At 51.0% G+C, this 20,145-nt stretch overlaps 6 protein-coding genes across 6 annotated transcripts; 4 read left to right on the top strand and 2 right to left on the bottom strand.

The window, feature by feature from the left end:
* Positions 1–1,429: 1,429 nt before the first annotated feature.
* PODANS_1_18000 (uncharacterized protein) lies at positions 1,430–2,167 on the top strand (the record flags this gene model as incomplete). The annotated part of the gene is made up of 1 exon (XM_001907222.1): positions 1,430–2,167. One exon carries the CDS (start codon positions 1,430–1,432, stop codon positions 2,165–2,167), a length of 738 nt encoding a protein of 245 aa, XP_001907257.1.
* A 4,647-nt stretch (positions 2,168–6,814) lies between these two features.
* PODANS_1_18010 (uncharacterized protein) lies at positions 6,815–10,297 on the top strand (the record flags this gene model as incomplete). The annotated part of the gene is made up of 1 exon (XM_001907223.1): positions 6,815–10,297. The coding sequence occupies one exon, from the start codon at positions 6,815–6,817 to the stop codon at positions 10,295–10,297; it is 3,483 nt and encodes a 1,160-aa protein (XP_001907258.1).
* Positions 10,298–10,675: 378 nt separating this feature from the next.
* On the bottom strand, positions 10,676–11,811 carry PODANS_1_18020 (uncharacterized protein; the record flags this gene model as incomplete). The annotated part of the gene is made up of 2 exons (XM_001907224.1): positions 10,676–11,067; positions 11,142–11,811. 2 exons carry the CDS (start codon positions 11,809–11,811, stop codon positions 10,676–10,678), a joined length of 1,062 nt encoding a protein of 353 aa, XP_001907259.1.
* A 1,208-nt stretch (positions 11,812–13,019) lies between these two features.
* Positions 13,020–14,982, top strand: PODANS_1_18030 (uncharacterized protein; the record flags this gene model as incomplete). Its single annotated transcript, XM_001907225.1, has 2 exons — positions 13,020–13,679; positions 13,738–14,982. 2 exons carry the CDS (start codon positions 13,020–13,022, stop codon positions 14,980–14,982), a joined length of 1,905 nt encoding a protein of 634 aa, XP_001907260.1.
* Positions 14,983–16,122: 1,140 nt separating this feature from the next.
* Positions 16,123–17,530, top strand: PODANS_1_18040 (uncharacterized protein; the record flags this gene model as incomplete). Its single annotated transcript, XM_001907226.1, has 4 exons — positions 16,123–16,381; positions 16,450–16,763; positions 16,811–16,974; positions 17,029–17,530. 4 exons carry the CDS (start codon positions 16,123–16,125, stop codon positions 17,528–17,530), a joined length of 1,239 nt encoding a protein of 412 aa, XP_001907261.1.
* A 961-nt stretch (positions 17,531–18,491) lies between these two features.
* PODANS_1_18045 (uncharacterized protein) lies at positions 18,492–19,021 on the bottom strand (the record flags this gene model as incomplete). The annotated part of the gene is made up of 2 exons (XM_001907227.1): positions 18,492–18,897; positions 18,957–19,021. 2 exons carry the CDS (start codon positions 19,019–19,021, stop codon positions 18,492–18,494), a joined length of 471 nt encoding a protein of 156 aa, XP_001907262.1.
* Positions 19,022–20,145: the final 1,124 nt, after the last annotated feature.

The following is a 20,145-nucleotide window of genomic DNA, read 5'->3' on the forward strand; positions in this document are numbered from 1 at the left end:
AGGTAGCGCGAGTCCGAGAGTGACAGTGGCTGCGCATCTTTTGCTAATGCCAATCGAGAGTTTGCAATGACAACGGTGAGTCGTTCGCATTCTTTTTTTTTTTTTTGGGAAAGGGGAGAAGGGGGTTTATGTGTCTCGGATACATCCAGGAGGGGTGAGCTTTCCCGGCATTTATAGAATTTATCATGAGGTCACTATCTCTTTCTCTCGTCAGGTTAACACCCAAAGCGAAGGAGCACAAAGGTGGACAATTCAGTTCAGTGACTTCAGTAAAGGTAAACTTCTGAACACTTGATTCGCTCAAACCCCATGAACTTCACGATTACAAAGTATCCATTTCAACTTTCATCGATACACAACATCTTCATGACCCTCTTTCCCCATCCAAAAATTCCAACAGCCCAGTATTTTGCTTACCGGGCGTTCAGCGCTATATTACAGGGCTTACCTCACAAAACAGCGGCGCGCAGCTCGCTAGTTGTACTTTTTGCCAGCCAACGAACCACCACTTGAACCACTACCATGGTCACATTTCTTTATTTACATCACAACGCCGATAATCAACAATTGTGTTTTGCTCTTTTCTTCACCATCACGCACGCGTATGATGAGATTCACAATGATGCAACTCAAAACCTACGCTACCTGGCAGAACGATGAGAGCCGGTCAAATATCTTAAAACCTAGGCTAATACCAAGTTTGTCGACGTTAAATAAAAGGAAACATTAAATATCAATGGTTCATTTGCAGTTAAAAGCCCGTATTCTTTTGGTCTACCTAGGACGCGGCTGCATAACTACGTTGAACGGTCAATTCCTAGCATCTCCTCAAAATCCCAACTGAACCAAAGTACCATCTCAAATAGAACAGTAACAAATATTGAAGACCTATTCGAGCTTAAATAGCATCAAAAGATAGACGATTCAAGAAACTCAATAATCCTAACAACATTCCTCGCCCCTTCTTCTCAACTTCAACTTCTCCAACATCCCATTGGCTCCCGTTCCCATTACCAAACCCGCCCCCAAACCGTCAGTTCATCATCCTCAACTCTTGGCATCTCATTCCGAGTCTCGAATGCGAGAGCGCGGCCCGCTACGCCGATCTGGTAAGGCGCACTCTCCCAACCCCTGTTGTCTCCTCGTAAAGACAGGCATAATACGCCCAAATCCCCTGCTAAACTAACGGGTTCCAGGCAGTTGGTTCGACGTTGTTAATTTCCCATATTTTTGATACATAAAACCAACGACCTGCACCGTCCTGCTCTTGCATTGCCACTACCACTCCTCGCATCATCATCTGTCATTCCTTCTTGTCGATCTTTTTGGTGTATTTCATTCTTTTATTTCCCACCCACAAACATTCCCCCAAATTCAACTACAGTTGCCCAACGCATATTATCAAAAACAACAAAAGACCAAAATCAAAATGTTCACCAAAAGCCTCCTCATCTCCGCCCTCGCCGGCGTCGCCCTCAGCAGCCCCGCCCCGGCCATCACTCCTGCGCCCATCTACCAGCGCCAACAACAATCCGACTCCTCCCTCACCCTCGAATGCCAAGCCCAGTACGAATCCATGATAGCCCGCGCCCCCAACCCCTCCAACGACTCCCCCGTCATCCAATGGCTCAACTCCGAGGACATCCTCCGCATCGTCGACTCCGAGGACGTCAACGGCCTGTGCTCCGCCATGTACGGCGACGGTGGCCTCAAGCCCCCCGCCTCCGTCGCGTCCGCCTGGTCCAGCTACATGTCCGAGGCAAACGACTACGCGAGCTCCATGGCCGAGCCGGCTTCTAGCTTGAAATCCAAGTGTCCCGCCACGATTGGCGCGGCCATCGCGCTGCTGGCTATTACCGACGAAAAATCGTGCAAGACGGCGTACGCGGCGTACTCGAATGTCCTTGATGGGACTACGGAGGGTGGCTCCAGCCCGACGACGATGACGGGTCCGGCGAGGACGACGACGTTGAGCCCTGTGCCGACGGTGACGACTGGCCCGAACCCCGAGGATGAGGATGAGGGGGGAAATGAGAATGAGAATGTGGAGGAGGGAGGAAATGCCCAGACGACTAGCACCTCTACGGCTGGCGGTGCTAGGGAGACGGGATTCGTTGTGGCTGCCGCTGCGGCGATGGCGGTGGCTGGTGGGATGGCTGCTCTCTAGAGAAAGTTAGTGTTTGTAAGATAAACGAGACGATGGTGGAATAATCGAGTCATACCTAATATCAGAGAATTACACAACACTCTTCCTCCTCCGCCGCAGGGGCTTCTGAGTCAACCTCAACTGGAGGACCCAACGCTGTAGTCGTCCGATAATACCTAGCCCATGATGGGCTTATCACCTCCATGCCGCCTTGCAAATCCCCATGCAAGGTTTCTGTCGGTAACTTGTATCACTGAGCCCGGTTCATCAACCCACAACTTGAAGGGGAATACGTATAATGCCGGGCGAGACATGAATGCAGCGACCAAGTCCAGGTCTAGCATCCTCAGGTGAGTGACGTCGGTCCACCAAGGCGCGGGATTCATCTTGACATCTTGACTTCGAAGTATCTAATCCCAGCATAGGGCGTATGCTTCGCCATAGTGTTAGCTCTCAGACTGTAGGACGTATGATGGTAGTAAAGCCATACCTCCCGGGTCTCAAATCGATGAACTTCCTCGCCCCTCTGCCGCATCTGGTTCCCATGAGGATGTATATATTCTGCGGTGGTGATGTCGGAAATAGGCCGCTTAATGTAGACAGGCAGAACAGAAAGCGTAGAACCACCTCCTTGTTCCTGGGATGCAATGACCAGCGTTCTGATAAAAGACCGCAGACTTGTGTCCGTCTTTTTGATTTTTTTTTTCGCTCCAAGTTCGAGATCGCCCATTGATGAAAATGATCAGTCTTCGGCCCACACTAACGTTTATATTCGCAGCGTATTTCTTCACTGTACATGAGACGGATTGCCCTTGGCGAATGCGAGCAATGAAACCCGGAGTGTACGGGACAGTTGTTGATGCGGTGTGATGATAGCCAGTCTGAGACGGGATATGAGGCAGAAAAGGTCGAGGCTGATTATAAGGAGCTTCGATTATGCCACTACCAGGCACTTCGTGCGTAGGGCGGCCGTAGGCGTCTCGAGCCGCAAAGAATGGGTCGTCATTCCTCGCCAAGTTGGCCTCGATATACGATTTAAGGTCTTCCGTATACCTTGCAAGTTGATCACTTCCTGTCGTTCTGGCCTCGGCCTCAGCGAGTAATCCTTGACGGACATTAGCAATCCGTTTTAGTATCGAAGCTACGCAGTCCGGGTCACTCTCAAGGTTTTGTCTGAAGGTGGATGATGGGTCTTGGAGGGCTTCGTGGCGACCCATCTCCAACCGATTGCTGTGCCTGCTATTGTTAACTAACGCCGTAGGTTGTGATCCAAAGTGTGCGTTAACTCACAACTGACACATGGCAGCTAGTGTCCAGTGTGATACGATGATAACGCAGCTTGTTCTGTAAGTTAGACATTGTGTCTCTGCCTGAGACGGGCCACGATATGTCGAGGCCGTGAATGTCGGTTTTGTGCAACGTCACACAGTCCTTCATTTCTGACAAGATTGACTGGCAGTTGGCCAAGATGTCCTGGACCTGCTGACTGACCGGTTCTTCCCCTGCAGATATAAAATTGGGAAAAAGATATGTCGATTTCTTCCGAGGGCATTGCGTTCTTCTGTGACTTCTAATGCCAACTTGGCCAAGAGAGGATAAAGCTTTTCAAGAATGTGACGGTCACCTAGGCTTGGGGACGTTGACAGTCAGGGACAGATCGGAAGTTTTGCAATGAGAAACTTGTCAGCTGGATGAATCGAGAGTACATGTCGACAAAACACAGAGAGGCCGTCTGTACGAGTGATGTGCCGTCCTGATTATCTGTTCGACAAGCGGGCACATTTATTGAAGTGGGCCATTCTGGGCTTTGGCTTTGCAAGCCTACCTAGATACCTCGCCCTCATCACCGTTTCCCGTGAGATGCCGAGAGCGCGATAGACGCTGCCACACACTTTTCTTCTTCTTTATTATTCACTGCCTTTTCGTATCTTAGACTTCAGATTGGAAACGAAACCTGTATTATTCGCTTCAGTAGTCCCACCCAGCATTTTAATGCTGGTATAATGTTGTGTGGGTAGCCACAACTGGCTCCACAAAGGGCTTAGGCCAACCTGGGCTGGTTTGTTTGGGTCTGCGGGATTTCTCGGTTTGCCTTTCCATAGTTAATATCAATCAACACTTTTATACCAACATATAAATTCACTTGTGCTATTCGCCTAGGTGGGCGAACGCGAATAGGACCCGCCCGGGGCGAGTGCGCGTGAACAAGCAGGAAATTCGAGCGCGAGTGAACAGCTAGAAGGTTTGAGCGAGAGTGAACTAGGTACCGGGGAATTTAACTGGTACTAGGAAATTTGTAATATAAATCTTCTGGAGAGTCAATCCTTCCTCTTCTTTTTCGCACACTATCACTCCCGCTTCTAGAGATTCTTTTCACCTCAGTCAACCATCAACTCAACCACTCTGTGAAACCGTCAAAATCCACAGCCATTCCCTCAACATGACCGCGATGTCTTCTTCGAACAATTTTGCAAGCGAATCCGCCCAGAAGACCATTGAAGCCATCATCAAGAGTGGCGTTGCCAGCTCTGGCAGCTTTAACGCTGCTTCAAGTCGCACACCTCGTGCCCTTTCTGACATCATTTTCAACCCTAAAACTAGGGGAAAGTCTGCCAATGAGAAGAAGTACGTGATTGTTTAGAGCCCTAATCTACTTACACAACATGTGTCATCAATGCTGACTGGTTGAAATATAGTGCTGGCGAAAGTAGAGCCTAAACGCGAATTTAGTGGCGTAGGGCCTTTTTGAGAAAGAAGCAAGACATTTCGACTGGGATCCAATGGGATAATTGGTCGGCAAAAGAGAGAGGATAATGGCTTTGGCAAAGAGATATCAATGACAGTAGGTCATTGCTTGATGGGTGATACCTTGTGAAAATCAAGCCGTGCGTAGAAGAATACCTATTAAATTGGTATAAAACTAAGCGAGTGATAAAACTATATGTAGTAAATCCAAGAGAAAGCAAATGAACGTAAGATTGAACCGAGCCTGATTATCTACATTCCATTCTCATGCTTCTCATATGCTCAAAACCAATCTCGTTGACTTCCACTCCGTCGCAGTACACATAGTCATTACCCCAAGCTTCACAACCCCCACTAGTCAATGCACCTTGGGGTTCCACCCGAGCTGGTGCAAATCGCAGTATCACAGTCAGTGATTTTTCCATACACCTCTGACCCTAATGTTACCGTTGGCATAGTACCCCCTATCATGAAAGGTAAAGCCGTCCACATCGCCGGTCGAGATTCTGCCCGGGGGATTAGACACTCAGTTTTAGTCTGCTTTGAAGCTGGATAGTGCGGAGTACTGGCCTCATCAGTCATTGGTGTGCTACCTTCGTCTCAAATGTCTAGGCGAAGCAATTTTGAGGCATTAGGGCCGCAATGATTGCTCCGTAAAGGATAGTACCCCAATCGCATCGGACAGGACGTTGAGGCTCAAAGCTCTTGCCATCTCCATTTGACTGGGCGTTTCTGTCAGTCCCTGCCTACCTTAGGTTAAGCTTCCCTCGAAAGAGAAGGCAGATATTGTTGGCTTTTATTCCTCTTGTTACTGACTCGCTTTGTGTACGATGCTGCCAGTGCCTTCCGAATACAGAGCTTATGCCACTTGGAGAGGGGGTGAATTTAAAGAATGTCAGATCATAAGCGGGAGAAGAAAGGAGTGATGGCCAGCAGGGAAAGAACAGTAATAGATGAGGAAAATTTGTAGGCAGTTCTGATTGCCCCTTCCATAGTGGTCAGATGGCAGTAATTGCAGAATGTCACACCAATCTTCACTGTGACATTGAACCCGACGCCGCTTGAGATCAACATTAGTCATTGCCGTATCTCTAGATATCATCATAATATCCATTCGGTATTTCTAGCCCTTTCTTCCTCCATCATTGTGGCCGGTCAGCAGTTCAACGTTGCACCTCAAGAGCACTTCGTACATCATGTCGCCGGAAACTACCCACGCATGACCTGGCTCTCGGACAACACCCATTCTTCTCGGCTTTACCAGCTTCGGACCAAACGGCGAGCGTATCCTCAAAATATCCCACAGCACAGACCAAGGAAGAATACAGTGCAATCCCTGCTTGACCAAACAAGGCCTCGATAAAGGCAGCTTTTAGCTGTGCACCGACAAACGGCGTTTTCCAACTGGTTGGTCATCGGACCGTTGGAAACACTGCCAGCTTCCGGCCAGGAATTATGCAGTTGCACAACAGTGCGCTGCTATCCGCATATGAGACCGGAGGAAGGGTCCGTGGTAGGCTTTTGTCATTTATCCCAGTGTCAGTTCGGACCCCAATGAGTTTAACACTTGTGATAGCTCCGTCGGAGTAAATGCTAATTATTGATATTATAGATCACGGATCATTGAGTTCCTTGGCGGGATGTTCATGATAAAAAGGCCCATTTGCAGACCTTCCTGTTCAGCGACCTTGTTATCCACCCGAAACACACCCCCTGACGTCTTCACCTTAGCACATTTGCTTCCTTCCACAATCATGAATGCGGCGAGGCGGCTAATGGCGGCTTCTTCAAGGCATTTCCTCCATTGGATATCTATCTGCACAAGCGGACAAATTTCTCCAGCTTGCGCATGTGGAGGTGAGGCCTACTGCAGAATGCTCGGAGGCCCAATAGGAAGGTAGTCGGGCGTTTGTATCTTCCAATATGTTTTTTCCACCAACACTGCGATCGCTTCCTCCATTCCAACTCTCCACTCATCTCCTCTGTTCCAGAGCCCTTCGCCGGTTTCAAACACCTCTTTCACTCAGGGGACTGGAGCTCAACATGGCAACTCTCGATACCCTCAAAAAGGCCCTCGTGAAGAAGGCAGCCGCGACCACCACGGCAAAGCAGTCATTGTCCGACGAGCAATACAGTGCCGGTTTTGACTTTTTCTTGAAGGATCCGGCATGGAAGACTTATCAGGACTTCATCATACCTCAGCTATCGCAGCTTTTGAGTCCGCTCTTCCAATCCCGCCTTCGCATATCTGTGCTGGAAATTGGACCTGGCCCAAAGAGCGTGCTTGGACACTTGCCTGACGACCAAAGACAAAAGATCACAAAATACGATGCTTTTGAGCCGAATAAGCTGTTTGCTTCTAGATTGGAAGAATGGCTTCGATTCAAACCCTTCCCAAATCTGGAACACGCCGCCAGCCTCGACCGTTCTGCTTTCACTTCGCGTGTCGATGTGTACAAGACTCCCGGTTCCCAGGAGCAAAGATTCGATGTCATCCTCTTGTGCCACAGCATGTACGGCATGAACCGGAAACATGAGTTCATCAACAAAGCCGTGAACATGCTTCCTGACCGGCCGGGAGGTGGGATGGTTGTGGTGTTTCATCGTGACAGCCTTCAAATCGAAAATATGGCCGCTGATCGAACCTTGACCTTCCCCACAGGTGTGGTAAGCGTGCCAGACACCGACGATGATCTCGACTCTTTTGCACAATTCATCGCTGCGTCAGTTTCACATGATGATTCCCTTCGAGCTTCCTGGCGAGAAGTTTGTCGTGGGCTGGGACTTCGCGACACTGTACACTCAGGAAGGATATCTTTCAGCACACCTGAAATCATGACCGTCTTCACTCGAGATCTGGGCTATAGCGGTCACTTGACGCTAGTGCAGGAGCTGAGGGCAGTGAAGAACAGACAGGCTGGCCGACGCCATCCCAGGGGAATCAAGCAGCCTAAGAATCTCGAATCTATTCAACAATGCGTGAATTGGGCACTCAAGAAGAGGACGGGTTTGACTGTTTTGGGCGGCGGTCATAGCGGTCATTGTCTTTGGTATGGCATCACGGCGATTGATATGGGGATCCTGAAGAATGTGTATGTGGTCACAGCTGGGAATACCATGTCAAGTTCCCTAATCGTCGCTGAGTCGGGTTGCAGCACTGGAGATATCATCCGGAGATGTGTTGCAGACGGTCTCACAGTGCCTCTTGGGCCGCGACCCAGCGTGGGGGCAGGGCTTTGGCTACAAGGCGGTATCGGCCATCTGTCTCGGCTCTATGGACTGGCGTGTGATGCAATTGTCGGTGCGGTAGTGGTCAGTGTCGATTCCGGGAAGGTTCTCAGCGTTGGTCATGTTCCCGATCAGCATCGACCTACCCATGCAGTGCAGGTGGATGGCAAAGATTTGCTATGGGCTATCAAAGGTGCTGGGACCAACTTTGGCATTGTCGCCAGTGTCACTTTCAAGGCCTGTCCAGCTCCAACATATACTGTGCGGAGCTGGGTCCTTTCGTTCAACGACTTGGTTTCAGCCAGGGCCAAGCTGAGGGAGTTTGACAACCTCTTTGCCAGAACCCTGCCTAGGAGCTGCTCAGCGGACGCCTATCTTTTTTGGAATCAAGACCGGTTGCATCTTGGCGTAACAATGTTCGAGACCTCCACTGCCACTAGTTGCGTCCCATTGATCGCTTTGACGAGGGCTTACAAGATTTTCGGACCGGAGAGAGGCATTCAGACTGTGGATAGCATGGGTGTGTTCGATACTGAGATGTACATGTCAGAGATGCACGGTGGTCATGGGGGTGGCAAGACGTCCTCTTTCAAGCGATGCTTGTTCTTGAAGAATATTGGAGAGGATACTATCACCACCATCTTGTTGAAGGCCATCGAAAGCCGGCCTACGCCACTATGCTATCTTCATCTCCTCCAAGGTGGTGGTGCCATCAACGACGTGCCAGCAGACGCCACCGCGTTTGGGTGCAGAGATTGGGATTTTGCGTGCGTGATCACTGGTGTTTGGCCTCGTGATCAAGATGGGAGTAAGCAGGCTACAGCTGCTGTGTGCTGGGTGTATGAAATTGCTGAGATATTGCTGCCTCTCAGTACTGGCGCCTATAGTGCCGATCTTGGGCCAGACCCCCGTGATGCAGCTCTGGCAGCCAAAGCCTTTGGGCCAAACCTTCAGCGACTTGCTCGTCTCAAACAGCGATGGGCCCCCAACAACGTATTAGCCTATTCCTACCCACTCCCGGCACCGCCTAAAGATCCGAAACTCATCGTCCTCGTCACCGGTGAAAGCGGCGCTGGTAAGGACTTTTGTGCTGGAGTCTGGGTCTCTCTCTTCACCAAGAACAGCATCACATCGAGTGTCTCAAGCATAAGCGAAGCGACTAAACGCGCATATGCCACAGCCAGTGGTGCTGACTTGAACCGCCTCCTTGAAGATCGTGACTACAAGGAGCAGCACCGAACGGCATTGACGACGTTCTTCCAAAACCAAGTTAACGAACGGCCTCAACTCCCACGGGAACATTTCCTTGAGGTGGTACATGGTGCAGATTCCGATGTATTGTTCATCACGGGCATGAGAGACAAGACGCCTGTAGTGGCATTCTCCCACTTGGTGCCTGGTAGCAAGCTTTTGGAGGTCAGAATCGAGGCCAGTGAGAAGATTCGACGGGTTCGCCGGGGATTGGAGACGAGCGGTGCCACTGATGAGAAAGCTGAGAAGCACACGCCCAGCATCACGATCTCTAACAATGCAGAAGGGAAGTCCGCTGCGATAGCCGCTTTTAATAGGCACTTGTTGCCCCTCATGCTTCCATCCCTCCAACGTCTGAGAGACATAGTCCGCCAGATCACTGACTTTCCAAAGACTGACATCAACTTTCGTCATATCCTTGGAGTCTCCCAGACCCCTGGTGGATTATCGCTCTGCACATCTCTTCTACAGACACATTTCACTGGTGGTTGGTCGCAAATCTCGTCGATTGTATGCGTTGAGACTGGTGGTTTCATCTTTGCTTCTGCACTGGCGTTGAAAGTGGATGTCCCGCTCGCTCTGGTGCGTGAGAGGGGCAAGCTGCCACCGCCAGTTGTTTCCATGGCCAAGGACGTGTCGCATATCTCAGGTATAGCTGGAAATAAGGAGCCTAATGAGGTCATGATTGAAATGGAGGTCGGTGTCATCCCCAAGGGCGGAAAGGTGGTAGTGGTGGACGATGTGCTCGCTACTGGAAAGACACTTTGTGCGGTACTCAAATTATTGATCAAAGCCGGGGTGGAGATGAAGAATATTTCTGTGATGGTTGTGGCCGAGCTTCCATTTCACAAGGGCAGAGAGTTGTTGTACAATGAAGGTTTTGGCAGCGTCAGCATTCAGAGTCTACTGGTTTTTGGGGGTGCTTAGAGCACAAATAGAAGCACAGCACGCAGGTAAAACGATTCATGCTAGGTACTAAACTTGCACATCTTCAGACTATTTAATTACAAGCCAGAGTCATTCCATCATAAGAGCAAATGCAAATCCACAAAATCAAATCCGCCCAATCCCCCCGCGTCCATTCTTCTTATGTCCAAAAGGTCCGCTACCGCCCCTACTATCCTTCCCCTCATCCCAGTGAGTGGGAATGCCGTCGTCATCTCCAAGCCAGTCATCACCCCCATCGTCATCACCTCCATTCCCAGGCCAACCAGGGAAGCCACCATTGCCCCCATCATCATCACCGCCATCATCATCCCCACCAGGATTCCCATCATCACCACCGTCAGATCCAGAGTCGGATAGTCAACTGTTCCCTGCGGTCAAGCAGACACCACCATCGACGTCCCATGCATCAACACCTCCACTCTTGGCAGTCAAAGTCGCAGCGAAGACGTTGATCTCCTGGGTGGTCTCCTTGACCGGCTCGTAATGCAGGAGGTAAAACAAAACGACAACATCAGGACTGCCCTTGACAATGATGGAGGCAAGAGAAGACCCCGGGATAGGGTTGTTGGCCAGCACAACCGGCTGCGGCTGGGTCACGGCGCCAGATGCATCGACTTTGAGCCGGAAGATCTGGTTTTGGAGGTCGGTCGTGTAGAAAGCCCAGAAGTTGGATTTGTCATCGACGGCGGTAATGGCTGAGTGAGCGGAGAGGGTGATGGTTTTATCGTTGATGGAGTAGGTTGCGTAGTCTGTGAGCAGGATGTTAGAAGAAATAGGGTATGTACAGAAGCTAACAGAGTCAGGGGCAAAAGTGGGGACTGACCGTTGGGTCCTTGATCTTGGGAGGAACCAAGTTCGAGTTTGTCATACTGGAAGAAGACGACCGGGTCGTCTGTGTCGGTGGGGTTGTTGTAGCGGATGACTTCGATTCCTGGCTGAGGGGGCACGGCAGTGAGGGCTGTGCCGACGAGAGGGGGGTCATCCAGGGGCGGGTTGCCAGTCTGCCATTTGTAGGTAGGGCTGTGGTTGACTAGGACGATGTTGCCTGTGTCCGATGTGTCCTGGTAGTACAGGCAGACGAAGTCGTAGCCTCCGTGGTTGACAAGGCGGACAGCGGCGAGCTTGGAGTAAGGGGCGCACTGCCATCTCTGGTCGTAAAGCTCGCCTTCAACCCACTTGGTTCCGTTGAAGTATATGTCGCGGAGGTAGTTTTGCTTGTCGACGAAGAAGACGAGGCGTTTGGCGTTGTAGTAGATGGATTTGGAGTTGATGGCAGCGAGGGGAGTGAAGCGCTTGGCGGGAGCGCTGCCGGACTCTTTGGTGAGGCCTATGCCTGTTTGGTCGCCAGTGACTTCGTAGGTTGCGGGATTGCCAGCGAGCTTTCCCTTGATTTCAACAAGCTCGCCGTTGTAGGTTTGGGCGTAAGTGAAGATCTCGCCTGCATCGTTGACGCAGGCTGCGAGAGCAGTGTTTGGGAGGAAGTTGAAGGACATCTTGATGATTGGGGATTGGATGGTATGGAAAGATTCTTGACTTGTGACTGATGCTGTTATTTCAGCTGACAGTTCTTGCTGGATTGTGAGTCTTATATGCTTTTTGACCCTCGGCGAGGAGCTCACTGCCCTCAGTACCTAGTATGGCTGTGTGCTTCATCAATTTCTACGTCTGTCATCCTTTTAGTGTCCCCGTTCTTCAGTGAAGATATCAAAACAATGGGTACATGCAAGAGGAGACTTCCCATTGGACTTTGGGCAACCTGCAGATTCCCCTCAACACATCCCCCAATTTTCCTTCCGTCAAATAACATCGCCTCACTACATCTGAGCAGTATTCGGGCCTCTCGCTCAAGCCTTGGCATTCAGTCACAAGGTCGCAGTATTGCCCTCTGAGATAGGATCAACCCTCAGAAATGAAGCTGAAAACATCGCCAAATTCCTTCAGATTCACCGAACCCAGCTGAAAATCCCTAAAAGGGAAAGATTCTCGCTTGTAAAGGTTGTGAATAAATGCATGCACTAGGAAACAGGGACAAGATCACCACCCGGCAGACATGGCATTGGAGTTGACAATTTTGTCTCAGCTGGCCACAATTGCGAGCAGCATGAAATGATGCCGTTTTTCATGACCGTCATGTTCTTGAAAGTAACACCGCATATTTGACGAGCCGGAATAAATGTCCTGAAGCACGGGATTGGTGGCTTGTTTCTCGGCCCGTGTCTACATCCCTTTTGACCCCTCATCATGGTGCATAACCGACGGGCTGGACAGCGGCTGTCCCGTTGTCAGAACTTTGTGTCCAGTAGGTGGTCAGAACTTTGTGTAGGAGTGGATTGTGGCGCTGCTGAAAGAAGGATGCATGACAACTAGGTCGAGTTCACCAATGGATTCTCGTTGAAGCTTAGTCTCTACATGTTGGTGTGTAGAGTGGTTGTGAATACGGTAATGAATGATGGAGACAATGACTGAGGGCGTCTGCTGGCAAGGAGACCTACTTCTGACGCGTAAGCAGTGAGAACATTTCAGGGGCATAGATATGATACCTACTACCTTGGGAGAAAGAAACACTGGCAGTAGAGATTTGGGGCTTTTGCTATAAGAGGCTGAGTTTTGACGCTCTTCCCTCTCCTACAGACTGCAACAAATAAACACATTCGCTGAACATCAAGACTTCTGAATCTCGTTTCTCCGCTCATCGATTGTCATGTCTCCTGTCTACCCTGTGACGGGCATCAAAGCCGGCATTACTGGTACCACAGTCCCCCTTCGTCTAGAGGTGGACACCTGGTATCCCGGCCAAACGCCCGAACACCTCATCCAGAACAACCTCTTCATCTGGGCCCTCCGCTTCCTCCAAGAGCGTGATCCCGATCATAAGCTCTCCTTCTTCCAGATCGCCGGCATACATGGCATGCCATACCAACCATGGGATGAAGACACAGACGCCATCACTGCCAACGAGGGCTACTGCACCCACGACAGTCTCCTCTTTCCCTCCTGGCACCGCCCTTACATGCTTCTCTATGAGCAAGTCTTGTACGAGATCATGGTCAAGCAAGTAATTCCCCAGCTCCCAGAAGATAAGCAACAGGAATGGACGGACGCTGCTGCCACTTGGCGTCTCCCCTATTGGGATTGGGCCCAGAAGAAGACACGAGAGGGGCAGGATGAGACCCTGTACGATGTCCCACTCATCACCAAGCAGCCTAGAATCAGTGTCATTGATCTTAAGGACGGGGTGACTGTGTTTTACATTGATAATCCAATGTATAAGTTCACGATGCCTGATGAGGAAAGGATGGGTTGTTTCGGGATTAGCGACATCCAGGACACTGACGCCAACAACAACATCACGACCATTCCGGTATGACTTTTGTCCCAGTCAAAGATTTCATCACACTAACAACCGCTAGTTCTCCAAGGCCCAAGCAACCTCTCGCTGGGCCACTTACGAGCCCGAATCCGACACCGTCTCCACCCAATGGACCGAGGGCACCGTCCGCAACTCTCTCATCACTTCCACACTCAACGAACATCCTTGGTACGGTAAAGGCATTGACAACGTTCCCCTCGCCGAGATGGTCTACCGCCTCTACGTCCACGACTACATTGCCTCCTACACCCAGTTCGCGACCACCAAATTCCGCACCTCCCCCGACTATGACCCCGGCTCACCAGCCGCCTACCTCAACCTGGAGTATATCCACAATAACATCCACAACTGGACCGGCGGCTTTGACAAATACGTCGGCCACATGGCCGAGCCCGCCGTCGCGGCCTATGACCCCATCTTCTGGATGCACCACGCCAACGTCGATCGCCAATTTGCCCTCTGGCAAGGCATCTCCCTCTTGGATCCCACCAAAAACTGGTTCGAGTCACGCAACGAGCAGCTGGAAGACGACGGGAACTGGTACATCAGAACCGGCGACCTCGACACCCCCTCCACTCCCCTCGCTCCTTTCCACAAGGATGCCGAAGGTAACTACTACACCTCGGATGACGTGAGAGACATCCACAAACTAGGCTACACCTACCCTGAACTCCAACCCTGGCTAGACAAGTACAAAGACACTCACGGCAACTTCGACGCGAGCCTCTACGTGGCCGACATCAAAGCCATGATCAAAGCCATCTACTCCCCGGGCGAAATCGGCGCCCCGACCGAGATCTCCTCCATCCCTCGCTCCTTAACCAGCCCCCTCGGCCAACCCGACTTCAACAAAGACATAATCGTCAACGTCACCTACAACCGCTTCGCCTTCAACGGGATCCCCTACACAATCTACTTTTTCCTCGGCACCCCCTTCTCCCCTCCCTCCTACTCTGACCCCCTTCACACCCACCCCCAACACGTCGGCTTCATTTACACCTTCTCCAACCCCATCCACCGCAACCGCGCCGCCCCCGGCTGCGGCAACTGCCGCCGCAAAGCCCTCACCGACACCAAATCCCGCGCTCAAGTCCCCATCACCGGCGCGCTCATCGCCCGACACCCGGCCATCCACAACGGCAACTTGCCTCACGGTATTCATGAGCTGCCCAGCTTGGAGTCCGACACTGTGGGGGAGTACCTAGAAAAACACCTGCATTGGAGCATCCGATCTGTAAGTTTATCGTCCTTTGTTTACTCTGTTTCTTTGTTGGGGTTAGTCTCGTTTGTTTAGCGCACCCATTGGCCCCTTTATTGCCCCTATCTAGCCCCTGAGCAGGCGTTGTCGGGCGGACCCACTTTGCCCGCAAAGCGTCTGTGGTCAACATGCTGATGAAAATGGATGATAGCACACTGGAAGCGATATCGATATCCCAGAGGGAGCTCCTTTTGTCGAGATCTCTGTGTATCACCGCAATGCCAAGTTTGATGATGTGGGCAACGCAGCGCGGTATGAGCGTGTCGAGCGGGCTACTCGGAGCAAGCCAGGGGGGTATCGCTCTGTGACTGCTTGATTTCTCTTTGTGCTTTTCTTCCTTTTTTTGACTTCCTAGGTGCTTCCTGATGTGTGGGAAATGATAGGGGTCCAAGATTGCCAGCTAGAAACAGATGATGGAAGCTGGTGCAGCCCAACTGCGGGATCATCACCGAAATGACTTCTTAGCAATGCTGCCTCGCACTTCCAATCATGCAATGTGACCATCCTTCTGCCACCTCTTTGCTTCTCCAACCCACTACCATCATGTTCCTTGTCGCTCTCACCTTCCCCTCCAGCTCTCCGCATTTCCGTTTCCTGCCAGAGTTTCCATTGCACGCACCTCCCCATTCTAGCTCCCACCTGAAAGAGATCCCAGGATGCAACACAAACACATCATATGATGGCTTCATCCTTCCCCTTCTCCGAGAATCTGCATCCCATATCCGGTTTCTGACGGCCTCAAACTGCACTTCTCCCCATCCCAAACCGAAATCCTTCACGAGAAGGCCAAGAATCCCATTTGATGATCCCTTGCCTGCCCGAGAATTGGTACAACCAGCGATTACAAAAGAATCCATCATTGGTTCCTCCACCAAGCTGTGCACCCCGATGATGTGCAGATCGATATTGATATTTGCATCACTCCCACCAGTAATCAAGAGATGCTGGACACCACCTCCCCAGGCTTTGCTGCACTCATCCCACGTTCTGTTGTCGCAACCCCAACTGTGAACCTTGATCGGAAAGCGGGGTCAATAGCGGCAATTGGGGTAACAGAGCCTCACCAGGCTGGGGGGCATCGAGGTACTAATAGATGGCGATGACTCTCTTTCGACACGTATTTTGAAGAGAAAGACGACGCAACCAGACAGGCAGAGACGAAGGCCGCCTTGGCTTATGAAGATGGCTGCTATCACTGCATCAGCTCCTGGTCGCATAGACTACTATGCACAGAGCTTGTATCCCAGTACCACCACTTCAGCGGCTTTCAAGAGAGGGACAGGGGAAACTCTACCTGGGTTCCCCTCTCAGTACGAGGGTGAGAGGGTGTGGACAGGATCCAAGTGGTTAGACCCCAACCTCGAGAAGAGTTACATCGTGCAGATCGACAAAGACGACTTGCTTGAGGTGGAGAATGCTCTCCGCCATTTTCAAGGTAATGGAGCCATGAACCTCCCGGCCCCTTGACCTGTGTTGATGAAGCTGACAGAAAGTGGTCATCAGGTCTGAACGTGCCGCCTGGTCTTTTAAGTCGCGACACTTTCCCTCTCCCCAAGGGGCTGAGCCACAGGCTTCGGAAGGTATCTCAAGACTGCTACAATGGTCGTGGGTTTGCCATTGTTCGTGGTATCTCTCCTGATCGTTTCACCGACGAGGAGAATGTGCTTGTCTTTGGCGGCATATCCTCGTACATCGCACCCACTCGCGGATTCCAAGATGTTCACCGTGAGCTCGTCACTTGCCATGTCCTGAGTGAGGATATGAGACCTGGCTCGAAGGAGCAGAATTTGAGACCTGCATTTACCAATGGCCGACTGGTGAGCCTGCTCCAGAAGGTGAGAAGCAATTGGCTAACCCGATGAAGGCGTTCCATACCGACGTCGGCGATATTCTCGCTCTCCATACGCTGGGCGTATCCGATACAGGTGGTGAAACGATGATTGCCAGTGCTTGCCAAATCTACAACGAGATGGCAGAAAGTCGGCATGATCTGATTCAAGAGCTTGCCCAAAACTGGGCTTTCTTCCAGTAAGTTGTGCTCTGGATACTCCAGTTTGTTGCAATTTGCTGATATGAGAATAGCTCCCAGGACTACTACACCGACGGGACTCCTCTCCTGACGAACGCCCCGGGGGACAAGTTGGTGTTCCAGTTCTCAAGGCTGCCCATCACAGGCTTTCGAAGCCAGGGTGCGAACCCCACTCTCCCTCCGCCCAGTGAGAAGCGTCTTGAGGCCATGGCCAAGGTGGAAGAACTGGCGTGGAAGCATGCTTTCCCGTTGCCTCGGGAACCTGGAGATATGGCGTACATTAACAACTTGTGTCTGATGCATGCTCGCAGCGCCTTTGACGTGGACGAAGAGGGCAACCCACTGCCCTCAAAGCGTCATCTCGTCAAGCTAATGCTGCAGGATCCAGAGTTGGCGTGGGAACTTCCTCAACATCTCGGCTGGTATCTGGAGCGTGTCTATGGCCCGAACCAAGAAGACGGGGGCAGGACTGAAAAATGGCAGCTCAGTGTGAAGGACGAATCATTGCCCGATGGTCGGATCTGGGCTGGCTCTGGAGCCCTCTCCAATGGCTAAGAGCATTCCCAAACTTTTCCCCTCTTAGTTGGTTGGTGCTATTGCCTCGTTGTCACTCCTTTCAGGATTCTTGTCCAGATGTTTGATGTTCATGGCTGCAGCCAGAATGATTACCATTGCCGCCAGTGAGCAAGGCACAACTTCCATATTAGGTATTAGCAGGACTTCCTTTGGTCTCTTAAGTATGGAGATCATAGGGTGGCAGCAAACTCAAGAGACAGTACTCACAGAATGCGGTGTGCATCCCATTTTCAAAAGCCACCAGAACTGCCGTGCGTGCACCTGCGTTGAGTCTCCTGACACCTTTCAAATCTCTCATGGCATCAAGAATAATTCTCTCCGTGGTCTTGGAATCACCCAGGCGGGAGCGAATGCCAATCTTTGCAACCGACCGAGTTATCGTAGACATAAGCGCCATGCCCAAGTCCGCTCCAAAAGTCTCGATGAGGTAGTACAATGCTAGTGTTTGGGGCCACCCTAAGATAGATATGTTAGCGCGTGAGGTTGTATGTCTGTGGACACGATAGGCAATACATTTCTTTTCCGTGCTCGACAAAGTGGCATAGAGCAGACAGCTCTGCCACAAGCCAGTACTGATACCAAAAACAACAAGCAATGGCGCATGTTGCGCTACTTCGGGTTCTTTGACTCGTCAGCATTGGCGTTTGTCCAAGAAAACAAGACATCACCTTACTAATTAATCGCATAGCAAACAGAGAGCAGCATGCTCCCAATGCCATGGCGTTTGCAAGCATAATACGCTGCACTGGGAGGATATTGTTCTTAATTAGATACCCGCCAGAAATGGCACCGATGGGAAACCCAAGAAACACACAGGTCAAGGCCCAATCCTCAAACGATGGGCCATCGAAGGCGCGTACTTGGATGTAAGGTGGTATGATGAAAACAATCTAAGTCTCGTTAGCAGCTAGCCATACTGGATAAGGTACGAAGCGAGTAATCACACCGAATTCAAAATGGAAATAACTCCAAACACTTGAAACAGGACACTCAGATACTTCTTCGTGAAAATTGGTGTCATGTCAATAACGGGGAAAGAGGCGATCTTGAGCTCGTAGACCACGAACGTCACCATAAACAACGGACCGAGAATGAGGAGGGCCACTTCTAGAGGATCTGTCCAGCGGAGAATATTGTCGCCGAGCGTGAAGGCAACGAGAGGTGTGGTTACCGCCAAAATGAGCAACAGCCAACCTCCTCCATCTGCGTGGGATGGCAGCTGAGATGGATCGCCGTGCTTGAGCAAAGTGGACTGTGAGTACCGTGCGTGACAGGCAATCTTTTTAAATGACCAATGGAGCACGACCACTCCAGTGAGGGCGAATAAGACCTCTAGGAGAAAGGCGCTGGTGGCCTGGTTAGCACGTGCCATACGACAAAAGGTTGCGTGAAAGTCGAGACACACGAATGCCAACCGAATGACCTGTACATCCAAGCACCCAGAGGCCCTGCTGCCATGCTAGTTCCCATTTCGATGCATGTAACAAAACTTTCCCAGATTGCGAGCTGTTTGACGCCAACAATTTCTACCCTTCGTCAGCACTTTCACTGTGCTCAGGTGTTGAATGACAAACCATTGATGACGATCATGGAGAGCAGAGTGATCCCTGATGAGCCAAAGCCCACGACAAATCTAGAGCCCAGGAGTTGCCAAAATGATGTGCTAATGGTGCTGTATGCCATGTCAGCGGTAGCTGAATCATATGCCTCAGTAGGTGGGTAGGCACATACCAAAGGGTAAGCCCGAACGCGAATGATCCATACGCAATGAACATCATCCGTTTGATCCCATGATATGCGAGAAGGTAAGAGTACTGTGATGACATCAGCTTCGTGGACCTGAAAATCTAATGCTAGGTTCAAATGAGTCACCACTGGCACAAAGATGGCTGAACATATCGACGCCGTAAGCATAACCCAGGATGCATCCTTGAAATGTTGAAGGTCAGAAGCTAGATTCAGTTTTTTTTCGTCAGTAAGAGTCGTTCAGGGCTTGTTGTACGAAGACGCTCACCGAGACGGGAGTAGCTCGTGGCTAGAAACGCAATATCAAAAGCTTTCACAAAGATGCTTGACCGTGTTAAGAATGTTCGGTTGTGGTAAAGTTTGAAGATGCAAGGAGGACACACCCAGCCAGTAACGCGGGGCCCATCAACCACAAAAGACCGTTTTCGGAGGCGGTCGATGCCTCATCACGAGGACTTGATAAGGGGAGAAGCGGGTCCTGTTCATTCAGGTTGCTCGAGTTTGCTTCGTCGATCTGAGCATGGTCGGCAACTGCTGAAAGAAAAGTGCCCTCCGGCCTTGCATTGTGGTGGGTGGCAGACATGACGCAGGAAGGAGGGAGGACACACAATGGAGCGCTCACGGAAGCAGGGTGGAAGGAGGGCAGCGGGATGCGTGATTTACATCGAACGAAAAGAATAATAACCCTCACAGATTCAAGCCTCAGAGCCCATCGAACCTTTTCACGTTCTCCCCAGCTTCGTGTTGCCTCTTGGCCCGACGAGTGCTTGGAGATATCTGGGGCTGAGAAAGTTGCCGTGTGGTTGGACGTGCTGGCAGGTGGCAGATTGTTGCACAGCAGGCCTGCC

This window comes from Podospora anserina, chromosome 1, assembly GCF_000226545.1.
Source record: "Podospora anserina S mat+ genomic DNA chromosome 1, supercontig 4".
Lineage (NCBI taxonomy): Eukaryota > Fungi > Ascomycota > Sordariomycetes > Sordariales > Podosporaceae > Podospora > Podospora anserina.